At 35.8% G+C, this 12,772-nt stretch overlaps 1 protein-coding gene across 5 annotated transcripts in view; it reads right to left on the reverse strand.

Annotated features, from left to right (window-relative positions):
- Positions 1-12,772, reverse strand: part of Tnfrsf19 (TNF receptor superfamily member 19) — a 94,102-nt gene that overhangs the window by 66,033 nt on the left and 15,297 nt on the right. For all 5 annotated transcript variants that reach the window (XM_048801277.1, XM_015498708.2, XM_048801276.1 and 2 more), the window contains 2 exons: positions 10,431-10,533; positions 8,142-8,252 (listed from right to left, as the gene is read on the reverse strand). In XM_048801277.1, the coding sequence (XP_048657234.1) occupies positions 8,142-8,252; positions 10,431-10,499 (180 nt within the window). In that variant the 5' untranslated portion in view covers positions 10,500-10,533. The remainder of the gene's footprint in view (positions 1-8,141; positions 8,253-10,430; positions 10,534-12,772) is intronic.

Consider the following 12,772-nt stretch of genomic DNA (forward strand, 5'->3'; position numbering starts at 1 on the left):
TGTTACCACCCACCCCAGCTGGCAGCAGCGGCAGCTCTGTCACTATGCCCAAGATTTTGAAGCCACATTTGGTGGCTGTCCAATAGCAAAATGACTCAAAGAAAACAGTCTCCCCAAATCCCCTTTTCTCTTTTCTCTCTTGGTAAATCCAGCACTTAACAGAAACATAAGTGAGTCCCTCTTCCGTGGTGGAGGTACAGTTTTCTCACACCATGGGGGAGAACCTCATGACGAACCCCCACCCCCCAACCCCCCCCCCCCACCCACCCACCCAGCAGCATTCGGGAATCATATTCTGGGACCTCAGGTCAAATGCACTATTTATTTGTACAGCCAATATGTTATTAACTTTGGTTCTCTGAACTTTAAAAGTTAAACGTTAAATTCCACATTTGGATAAGAAAGAAATTATTTGTGGAGAAAATCTAGGACACGCAAATGGAAATGACAAATTAGATTTATGTGGCCAGTGCTTAGAAATCAACTTTTTAATTTCCTTTAATAAAACAACACCAAAGAGATATTTCCCCCCAACTTAAGAAAATCTCTGGTGGAGTTTTCTTAAAGAAAAATTACAAATGAGAGCTTGTTTTTATCTGCCAAACATCCCTGGGCTTGATCAAATGTCATTAAACATAAACAAAGTGAGCAATGCTGTAATTAAATGGCAGAAATAAATCTTTTTTTTTTTAATGGTTGCAAATTATGTGGGCTTTTGGTGACCTTCCTCATATGAGTAAAAACTGTTTTCAAAAATTAGACATCTTTAAAAACATGAAGTTGGACACGCACCCTGTAGAGGAAAGTATGTTGTTGTTTACAAGAGTTAATTTTTTCACATTAACTAAAGTCATCCCAATAATTGGTTAGAAAAGCTTACTTTGAAAATCATGCCAGAGGCTTGAAGCCTGTTTCAAGTGGTTCATGCAAAAACTCGTTTCCTGATTTACTGCTGTGAGGCGATCATGTTAAAAGCACACTGTTGGCGTTAATACCGCGAGGAGGAGGGGCAGCGGCTTGGTGCATTCTAGGCAGTAAGAATTAAAAGGCTAATGTGGTTACTTTGGGAAAACAAAAATCATCCTCTCCCACATATCCCAAAGCTAGGTTTATTTTCAAGAGCTGAAAAGATGCCCAATGGCCAAGTAATGCTCTGGGGCACAATAATGGTTCAAAATACCCACCAGGTGGTACATATGGAGCAAGGTGGATGATGTTTGTCATTTTTGACTCCGAAATGGGGAAACTATTCTCTATCATCTTTATTATAAACTTTCAAAAATGAAATTCTGTAATGGAAGAGAAATAAAGTAAATATGGCTCCATGAGACAAAAATCCTCCAAACAGACTCCAAATGGCTCAGTGACCTGTCATATATTTTCCCCAAAATATTATAAAGCTAACCATTTATTAAGCTGAATGACTAAAACGAACCTAAATGAGAGAGAGAGAGAGAGAGAGAGAGAGAGAGAGAGAGAGAGAGAGAGGATATTTGGGGCTTTAGGGGAAGGAGACTGGGAACCAAATAAGCTGATGAGATGAGACTGTTCAAAATGCCACAGAGGGGAGGGACATCATCTGGTGTGAGCAGTGTGGAAGAATGGAAACAGATGGGTGTTAGTGTCCAGGAACTGGTCACAAGGACAAGGGCACTTGGGGAGAGGAAGGAGAGGAAGAAAGTGTCCAAAAAGGCAGCTCCACCTTACATGTGTGTTGTTAGGTCATCATGATTTGTATATGTCTCTGTTTTAGAAGCTGGTTCTAAGCCAGAATTTCTGGAAGACGTTTCATCATTCTAAAGCTCCACCATCCAATTCACTACCTAACCTCATGGGGAAACTTTCCTTAAATTTCATCAATCAAAATGAAATACAGTTAAATATCTAGTTTCTCAGTGAAACTGGCTAGTCACATTTCAAGTGTCCAAAGGCCACAATGGCTAATGAATCTCATATTGGATGGCAAAGACACAGACCATCATGGCAGACAGTTCTAGTGAACAGTAACATACTAGAGAAGCATCAAAACCAGAAAGACCATTACTCTCAAGTGACCCCTACCACTCCCCAAGCCTGGCACTATTATTAGCAGTGCCAATGCACACATCAATTAATTCCTTGGTGTCTGTTTCCCCATCTATAAAACGGGAGTAATTATAATACCTATTTAAGATGTGTGGTGTAAGGATTCCATTATTTAATATACAAAGATCACACAGATAGTGCTTGGTCAATACCATCTCTTTTGGATGCACGATACATATTGCAGTTGAATGATACCTGTGATGACATAACAACGAAAGACATATTTGAGAGAAGGTCCACTTCGTCATGTTAAGAGATGTTCATCTTTTAGATGAACCTAATCCAAATGTCCAGGTTTTGTGAAAGGTTCAAATAAGTAATCTGTAAAAAGTAGCCAACGTAGGGGAAAGCATCAATGCACATCACCAATGTATGGCCAGGGCTGGAGCTGCTGTGCAGACTTCTTCTTGTCTAATAATTAGAAGGAACTGAAAAGAGGCCAGAGATCCACTGACCACACAACGGTAGGTGTGCCAAGAACACACTGTCTCCAGGAAAACGATTCCAATGCCCCAACAACATGTTTTAGATGGTAAAACCTAACTAACAATGGGTAAGGTAGCCCAGACATTTCGAGAAAAAATAGAATTGAATGCCTTCCAAAGAAAATAATAATTAGGAGTAATAAAACCACAGATGGAAAGTGTAACTAGGCCTGCTTACCCAAAGCATTTCCAAGCTTTAGTTTTAAGACACAGATACATGTTTGCATCTGAAAGAACCTGATGACCTAGATGTATGCTCTTATAGACCTAGACACTGGGTATTAGGAAACAGACAAACAGTTTGGTTATGTTTTATAGAGTGAAGCAAGTAAAATAAGGATGTCAGCATGAAAGTTATTTGAAGGCCCTTTTCCCCCCTAAATATAAAGAAAACTTTAGTTGTGGATATCAATAATTTGATCCAGCTTTTCTACTTTTTATAACCAACTTCAGAATTTTTCTGTTTACTATGTCTTCAAAATTTCAAACACCACAAGTAACCAAAATTGCAAGCCTCGGTTAAAAATGCAAGGACTCTCAGACGCATTGCTTCATTGCAAATTAAAAGGTATCCCTCCAAATTATATGGTTAACATTCCAAATTAAGAAATATATGTGTGTGTGTGTGTGTGTGTGTGTGTATATATATATATATATATATATATATATATATATATATATATATATATATATATATATATATATATATATATATACATATATATATATGTATATATATATATACTTTATAAATAAAGTTGTCTAAAAATATCTTAGTCCTAGTCAAAAGAATAAATTTTCCCTCAATATCTAAAGCTTGGAAGTGATACTTAGCTCATAGGATTTATTTGTTAATTTAAGTGATTATCTGATTTTAATATACTGCTAGCTTTCCTTTTGACTGAAAGATATATGCTATTGTTAAAGACTTAAATGTGCTTTGGAAAGAAGATAGCAATTTAATGAGTGGACTATGTAGAGCTTTCTAATTCCTAAGTAATTGCTTACAAAAACTCAAGCTCTCTGCCTTGATCAGTTAACTGAGAAATAAAAATGCTAATATTATTTCTATGTTGCATCTTAGAGCATGAGCCAGGTTCAATTACTAATTTTATTTACTGTGAGCTAAAAATCAAGATTAAAGACTTTGCAAAACTCATTATTCATACTATACACAAATTCATTAGTTTTTATATTACCAGATTTAAGTGTTACTCTCCTCCCCCCTGAAAAATAACCTGAGGTTGATTGATTCAGTCACTCCTAGGGTAAAAAGTACCGTGTGTCTGTTGGGAGCTGGGCATTCTTAGTATGAGAATGAGGATGAGAATCTGGGTGATCTGTGTTGCCGCCCACAAGGCAGACATTACTAACGTGATGAATCAGAGTTGTACCAGCAGAATGAGGGCTGCCACCTTTTCATCGATGCCAATGAAATAGGATTGAATCACTGTTTCAATATTTGAGGAAAGCTGCTAACCAGGGAAAAATATTTCTTCTGGATATCCATGGAAATATGAAATAGAGAAACCATTATGATGTTCTTAGAAGATAGATTTCTAAAAATACTATAAAAACTTTGTTTCTTTTTATTTTGACACAGGGCCTCGTTAAGTTATCCAGGCTGGCCTCCAACTCGCAATCCTCTTGTCTCAGACTCCTAAAGAGCTGGAATTACAGGCACATGCTACTGTGCCCACCTAAGACTTCATTTTTTTTTTTTAGAGCAGCTTTAGGTTCACAGAAAGAGGAAGGCACAGAGACATTGTATGTATTTGCTGCCCTGCTCCTCCTCCCACATACATAGCCCCATTCATTATCAACATCCTACACTAGAATGGTGTATTTGTTACTATCCATGAAGACATGAATGTCACCTAAAATCTGTACCTCACATTAGGGTTCAGACTAGGTGAAGTGCATCTTATGGGTTTGAACAAATGTTCAAATACAAAGTATTTTTACTGCCCCCCCAAATCCTGTGTTCTGCCTATTCATGATATTAGATGAACCTAATCCAAATGTCCAGGTTTCGTGAAAGGTTCAAATAAGTAATCTGTAAAAAGTAGCCAATGTAGGGGAGAGCTATAAAGGGGGAGAGCTATAAATCCCTCCCCCTTGTATCTGGAAACCACTGATCTTTTTACTGTCTCCACAGTTCTGCCTGTTTTAGAATGTCCTATAGTTAGAGTCACACAGATCTTTTTTAGATTTCACTTAGTACTATGTACTTAAGGTTTCTCCATGTCTTCTCATGGCTTGGCAGCATACATTATTTTTTTATTATATATTTCTGTTTTATTCGGCTGTGATCTAAGAACAGGCATTATATGATTTCTAGTTTTTTCAATTTGTTAAGGAGTATTTAATGATAAAAATGCAGTAGAGCTTGATGAAATTTCCATGTGAGCTCGAGAGATGTGTGTATTTTGCTGGTGTCAGATGAAGTTGTCTGTAGATGTCAATTATATCCAGTTGACTGATGGTGCTGCTAACTTCAGCTATGTCCTTAAGTGACAATCTGCCTGTAGAAGCTGTCCATTTCTAACAGAGGGGTGGTGAAGTCTCCATCTATAACAGTGGATTCATCTTTACACTTCGATCAGTCTTTATTTCTTCTTCATTTTTAAAGGATAATTGTATGGGGTACAGAATTCTATAGATTGGTGGTTATTTTCTCTCAACACTTCAAATAGTACCCTCTCCTCCTCCTGCTCCCTCTACTTTCCTCCTGCTTGCATGTTCTCTGAGAAGTCAGATGTCACTCTCATCTCTGCTCCTCTGTAGGTAAGGTCTTTGTTCCTCTAGCTTCTTCAGGACTTTTCCTTTAATTTTTTTTTCCTATAGTTTGAAAATGGTATGCCCATGTACAGGTTTTTTGGGTGTTTATTTTTCTGGGTGTTCTCTGACCTTCCTGGATCTGTGATTTGGTGTCTGATGTTGATTTGTAGAAATTCTAAGTCATATTGTTCTAAATATGTCTTCTGGTCCTTTCTCTCTTTCTGGTTTTCTCCTTATGCATGTCCATGCCTTTTGAAGCTGTAATATAATTCTTGGATATTTTGTTCTTTCTTTTTTCAATTTTTTAATTTTTATTTTTTGAGGTTTCTATGGATAAATCTTCAAGCTCAGAGATTTTTTTGGTTAGCAATGACCAGTTTACTTATAAGCCCATCAAAGGCCTTCTTCATATCTGTTAGAGTCTTGGATCTCTAACTTTTTAATTTTTTTTTTATTCTTTCTAAGGATGTCCTTGTCTCTGCTTACACTGTCCATCTATGTTTTCATAATATCTATTTTATCCATTATGGCATATTAATCATAGTTGTTTTGAATCTGCTGCATTTGATTCTGATGCTTTCCCTCTTGCTTCAAATTGTGCTTTTTTGCCTTTTAGTATGCCTTGTAGTTTTTTGTTAAAATCGGTATCTGATGTACAGGGTAAAAAGAATGGCTATAAATAGGGCTCAGGTGATGTGCAGATAAGGCAGGAGGGGAGGGGAAGCATTCTATATTTCTGTGATTAGGCCTCAGTTTTTGGTGGGCCTGTGCCCCTGGACTGCAGAGTTCACAAGTATTTCAAGTTCCTCACACTCCACCTTATTGTGGGACACAAAGGACAGAGTGGGCTGGAGTTGAGTATTTCCTTTTCCCCAGGGCAGTTAGGCTCTGGTAAAACCCGAGCAAGTTACTCTCTGGTAAACTGGTTTCTCTCCAGGACAGTCCTTCTTAAGAACAGAGTGCTCTGGTATGTTTTCAGAATTGTTCCTTTTCTTCTCTCCCTGCTGGAAGAATGAAGTGAGTTTTCTGATATTTACTGTGAGAGTCTGATTATGTTGGAGGTAAAACAAAAGCATGTAGGTCACCCTGTGACTGGCTTCCTCTGGAGTTTTGAACTCTGGGAATTTTCTATACCTAGGCTCTGGCAATTTGTTAATTCAAGTTCCGGTTTTCCTGCTCTAGTACTCTATCTAGAGTGCCCAAGGAGGTTTCTGCTGCAGTGTACTGTGATTCTCTGTATCTGTCCAACTAGGGACAGTAGTTTTTCCTATGACCCTACTTCTCTTACAGATCTGAGAAGAACTGTTTTTAAGAACTAATTTTTCAGCTTGTTCAGTTTTTATACAAGCTCTTAACAGGTGGGACTTATAAATTAGAAAAATGATTTTGTTTTTCATTTAAAAAATCAGGGCTGATTGGATCATCATCTTCTGGTCTAATGATTTTAATTCTCCAGATTCAAAGGATAAAGAGAAGAGAACAACTTCTTAGAAATAATTTACTCATCTCTTAGACTCTGGAAGGTTTCATTTGGACTTTCACAGAGATTTAGGAAAAGAAGGCCTTTTCAGGGATAGAAACATCCTCAATTATTTTCCTCTTGGCCCTATGGCATTTTAAACTACTCAGTTCACTGATCCTAGGTAAGTAGGTCTGCTACAAATGAATCTTTCCCCATCCAACCTGGTAAAACCCATGTCTCAAAATGCAAGTTACTACAATCAGTAGAGATTGAAAAATATCTATTGAGATGCTATAATTAACTAGACGTCAGAGAGCTTGAAAGTCAGTCAGTTTCAATCCAAATATAAAAGCTCAAGACACTGAAAGCCACTGCTCATGTAACACAACAACTATAGAGAAAAGCCATCTACCACGAACTACTTGTGGAATGTATGTTTCTTTGTTTCCTGCTGTTTATAGGTCATTGATCAAAAATCTACGAAAGACAAGACTCAACTTTAAATAATGGTAGTCCTAGAGGAAAAGAACTTCTCCTTTAAAAGTCACTTTAAATAAAAAGAAAAACCTATTGTCCCCTTTCTAACAGGAAGGGTTTGATGTTTCACTTAGAACAAAATATTACACCAATTCTTCACCACCAGTAACATCTTCCAAAGATCAAAAAATAAAGCAAATTAATGCACAGTTCTGAATAAGCAAGACTGTGAAATATAATAAGCCCTGCTATATTACTCACTATTTCTTAATAAATATCAGTTTAAATGAACATATTTAAAGTAATCCTGAAAGTAACATACCCTCAGAGTAGTAAGACTAATAATACTTGAGTTGTTAAAGGAATGTTCAAAATGCTAGTTTGGAAAAGAACTGCTACCTTGGTACATCTTTATTTAGGCCAATGCTGGACTGTCTCCTGACTAGCAATGGTAACATTCAGTTTAAAAAAAAGAAGCCCCAGTAAATGGTAACATCACCATTTTCTGTTATGAATGCTTTAAGTTTTCAGAAGAACATTGATTTTTAAAAAATTAAACCCCAAAGACCTTGAAAATGTAATTCTTTCAATGAAACACTATAAACACTTAATTATGTAAACCAATAACATTTGTTGAATTTCAGTTTTTAGATCCTATCTATCTTGGCAAGGCACATGAATCAGAGGTATTAAAATGGGAATTGTATAATATATGACTAAATGACACAATGAAACAAGAATTCTGTCAATAGTATCCAAAGCTTCACTAATAATTAACTAAAAGAATTTAGTTCAAAAGAATGCATTTTACAAACACAGATATACAACTTTACCACATATCCAGAATGTACCTTAGACAACTCCATGCCTGGCCCACACTGTTTGCAGAGAATGCAATTTCCAGACCGGTCCCGGAATTCCTGTTGTCTGCAGTCTCCGGTTTCGCAAATGACTTTACATGACTGGGAATAAAATGTTTCACAAACATTATCTTAAAGTACTTTCATTATATTGTTTGCAAGAAAGGAATAATATCTTCACCATTAGTCACATAATCGCTGAGAGTAAATATCAACTTAGAGTGAGGTCAATTTAATTTTCACTTTAAAAAGAAAAACCACTTTCTGAGTGAGTCAGTGGAACAAGTAAAATCAATAAACCTAATAATTACTTTCTGTATTCCAAAGAATACAGAATATTCATTCACTCTTTAGAGAATGGCATCCTCTTTTCTTGGAATTAACTACTTCCTCTAATATTCTTCTGAGGACTCAGGATAAAACTGATCTAAGGGATGATGTTTTTTCTAAGACGACATATAAAAGAACAGCTCTGCAGAGACCTAAGGTCCTTTTGCTACCTAAAAAATCTGAATTAAATAACCAAATTTTTTGATTTTCAAGAAATATAAACATACTTGAGTATAATAAATTGAATAAGTAGATGGAATATATGCATATAGCCACAAGAACTTGCAATTATCCTTGAGATATAGCTGCCATTTGGTTTTGATGGAGAATTTTCAACTTTTCCAGCTGTACTCCATTAACTTAGAGATCGTAAAAAATATTATCTGGCAATCATGAGACCAGTAAAATGCTTCATGATGGTAGTTGTGGTGTTGTAGATGATAAGAGTGGCCAAACTCTCTGAATTCTTCAAAGCCAAAGTGCTACCTATACATGAACTTACATCCTTACTGATTATACAAAGTCATTTCCTGGGACCTAGCAATATACTTGGTTCATAGAATACGTCTTAAATGAAATAACCACCCTTTGGCAAAAAACAAAGGATGTGGGTCATTTTCCAAAATAAGCTTTTTTCCTCTTATTTTACCAAAAAATAAGTTCACTTTATTTCTATCATCCTTCAAAAATGTGCTTACCTGCTTCTTAACAGATAATATTTTATTAAAAGTGTTGGAATTAATAGCATCTCAGGATTGGTCAAGACATTCAGTTTTGTTTTCCTAAATGAAAATGAAAACCTTAGGGAGTACTGTGGGAACAGACACTGTTGTGTCTAATGCCTATCACACATAGGTGCACAGAAAATTGTTTTTGATGCTTACAATAAGAAGCAATCATTCTCTAAAAACACCCTTACCAAGTAGGAATATCTGTAATGATATCTACCAGTCTCCTTAAATAAAGTCAAAGTCTGAATCTCCATGTCCAGTGGGAGGGAAAGTGCAAGGTAAGGGTTGGGACTAGAAAATTCTTGGGGGTTAAAGGTCTAATAATCTTGTCCTACCTCTTTTAACTCCACCTAACTACCATATTGGTGGACTGATTTTACTTAAAGAGTAGGAATTTCCCTTTTTATACAGAGACTGTAATCTCTTTGAGAAAGAAATTCTACAACCTCCCTCCTAGGCCATTTCTGCAATGTTTAACAACTTTAAGGAACAGAAAGGAAGTTTTCCTTACATCTACATAGATCCCAGACTCCAATTTGATCTCATTTCCTCTTAAATTGTCTTCCAAGATTTTAGGTACTGTGTTCAGTGCAAATAATTCTCTCTATATTTGTACATCCTTGTTAAATCTCAACATTAAATAAACTGAATACCTTCATAGATCTTTTGTCACACATTCAAACACTAAAATTTCCTATATGCCTTTAATACCTTTTTTTTAAAAAAACCTTTATTTTATTTATTTATTTTTATGTGGTGCTGAGGATTGAACCCAGGCCCTCGCATGTGCTAGGTGAGCAGTCTACTGCTAAGCGACAACCCCAGCCCATGCTTTTAACACTTTTTGAGACCAAGATGGATATATATACCTACATCAAAATAATAACTTTAAAAATCCATTTTAAAGTATTCATAAACTCTAAGTCAAAGACTCCAAGTCAGAATTTATGATCTTGTTGGAGTCTAGGATGTGTTAGACAGGTGTCTATAAATCCAGGATTTATAACATAGCAATTTTATGACTTCATGTAAGTTTAAATAAAATAATTTCAATACTTGTTAAAAATTTCACAGCTTAGCAGCACTCTTTCACTTGATAATCAAATGCAAAAATGATCAAATGCAATTTGAAAGAAAGGAAAATTGTATGGGATGAGAAATAGAAAATGATCTTATATGAATCTTTTACCACATTCTTAAGAAAGGAAAGTTTACTTACCAAACAGCCTAGTAAAAGCATAATGGTGAAGAATGTTTTCTCTTGGTTTAGTGGTACTTTTAAAGCCATTGCTCTTATCAAATGTAGTTATCCCTGAAGAGTTCTAAATCAAAGATAAGAAAGATACAGTTAACACCAAAAGCTTTAATGAGTAGGCTCTGTATTTGCCCTATAATTTCTACCATTTTCTATATGTGTGAACTACTAAATATTACTTGGGTTTTAAAAAGAACCACTTTTTAAAAAGATACAATAGACAATATGTAATTCTTTAAAATTTAAAGTTTAGATGATGAGAATGGTACTGTGCTTACTCACATATTACACACATAACTACTGACTCTGAATTCTTAGGTTATACCTGCCATTATTTTCTACTCAGGTCTTTACAGTGTCCAATCTTTTTCATATAGAAGAGAATTACATTCAAACAGTGATTTATAAACCTTCCATTTATATGAGTTCAGGCAGTGCCAACAGGATAATAATAGTGATAAAATAACAAAACTTGCTAAGCACTGTGAGCCAGGTACTATTTTTAGCATGCTAGCTTATTTAATCCTTGCAACTACTCTAGAAAGTCAATACTATAATTCTTTCCATTTTAGAAATGGGAAAAGTGAGACAGCAAGAGGGCTAGATAACCTGCTAAGATTACTCTGCTAGTAAGAAGTAGAAGTGGATGCAAACCTGAGCAGGGTGGCTCTTGGGTCCCTGTTCTACTGGGTCACATACACCCTGCAATACAATGGACTCTATTGAATAAAATCACTATACTTGGATCTTGGATGCTTCATCTCCACCATGGAGCAGACAGTTAAGATTGAGCATTTGTAAATTCTTCCCTAAAGCAGCACTGTGCAAATTATGTATTGGCAGAAAAATCAACATTCATGTTATTGAAACATGCAGAAGTCACTTCTAAGTGATGCAATGGGAGGCACTGGTCAACATTTCAATAAAAGATAAACCCAGCCTTTTAATTTTCATCAGCAGTGATCCAAAACAGAAATAAATCTGGATTCATTCACAAATATATGCCAATTCAAAAGAAGACAATAAAAATAAATAAAGAAAGCCTCATCTAGTGGCCCCATTTATCAGGTAGAGAAACAATGGTTTGGTTTCTTCTAAAGTGGAATCTTCCTAAACTTACAAGAGGCCCCAGCAATCATTTGATTCCTTAGAAAGAAATGAGAGCAGAGAACCAAAAAACCAGAATGATGGGCCAAAGAGTTCAAGGAAAACAGTAACAAAAACAACAACAGAGGAATCCATGCTGGGCAGGCTGCTGTCAGCTGCTGGTGGCAAAGCCACTGAGGGCTGAGCCTGCAGGCCACCCCAGAGTGCCAAACCCAGAGCTATCATTTCAGCTGCCTTAGCAGGTCACATTGCCAGGGCAAGGAGAATCACTTTACATTAGTTGAATGAATGGTCCATTTTGAGCAAAACTAAACTTTTTCAGCTTCTTGGTGGTAGCTTTGTCTCTCCTGACATATTTCAAGGTCTTTTGGCAACTATCCAACCTTGCACCTTACTGCTTGTGTAGACAAAGGGTTGGGGTGGAGGAGCTGGTCAAAAGATACAATCACATTCTATGAAACATATATTTAAGGCTATCCCTTTATGGAAATAGTCCTAAATATTGAAAAATGTCATTTCTAAAAGTTAAATGCTTCTAATTTATGTAAGATTAAAATTAATATGAAAAAAGGGTACATGGATTGATTATCCCTTATATGAAATGTTTAAGACCAGAAGTGTTTCAGACTTCAGATTTTCTTGGATTTTGGAATATCTGCATATATGCAATGAGATATTTGGGGTATGGGGCCCCAGTCTCTATAATAAATTCATTTGTTTTATGTATACTTTATACATATAGCCTAAAGGTGATTTTTTACAGTATTTTTAATAATTTTGCACATGAAAGAAAGTTTCAGCATGGAATTTTCCACTTTTGGTGTCATATTGGCACTCATAAAAGGTTCATATTTGGGAGGTCTTTGAATTTTGGGTTAGAGGTTTTCAAACTGCAATGCCAAAGCATTTACACCAATAAGAGAAAAAGAGCTCAATAGACTGAATCCGTACATGCAGAAGACAAATAGTGAAGTGTTTCTTAGCAAGATTCCACTAAGACTACAGGTTTATAAAGAGATAAAAATAGAATCTGTCTCAAAGGTTGTAGTGAGAATTAACTGGGAGAATACACAAAAAGTGCTAACCCAATGGCTAGAACAGAATAAATCTTTTTTTTAATTTATTTTTTAGTTTTAGTGGATACAATATCTTTATTTTATTTTTATATGGTGAGGATGGAACCCAGTGCCTCACATGTG

Source organism: Marmota marmota, unplaced genomic scaffold (assembly GCF_001458135.2).
Source record: "Marmota marmota marmota unplaced genomic scaffold, marMar, whole genome shotgun sequence".
Classification (NCBI taxonomy): Eukaryota; Metazoa; Chordata; class Mammalia; order Rodentia; family Sciuridae; genus Marmota; species Marmota marmota.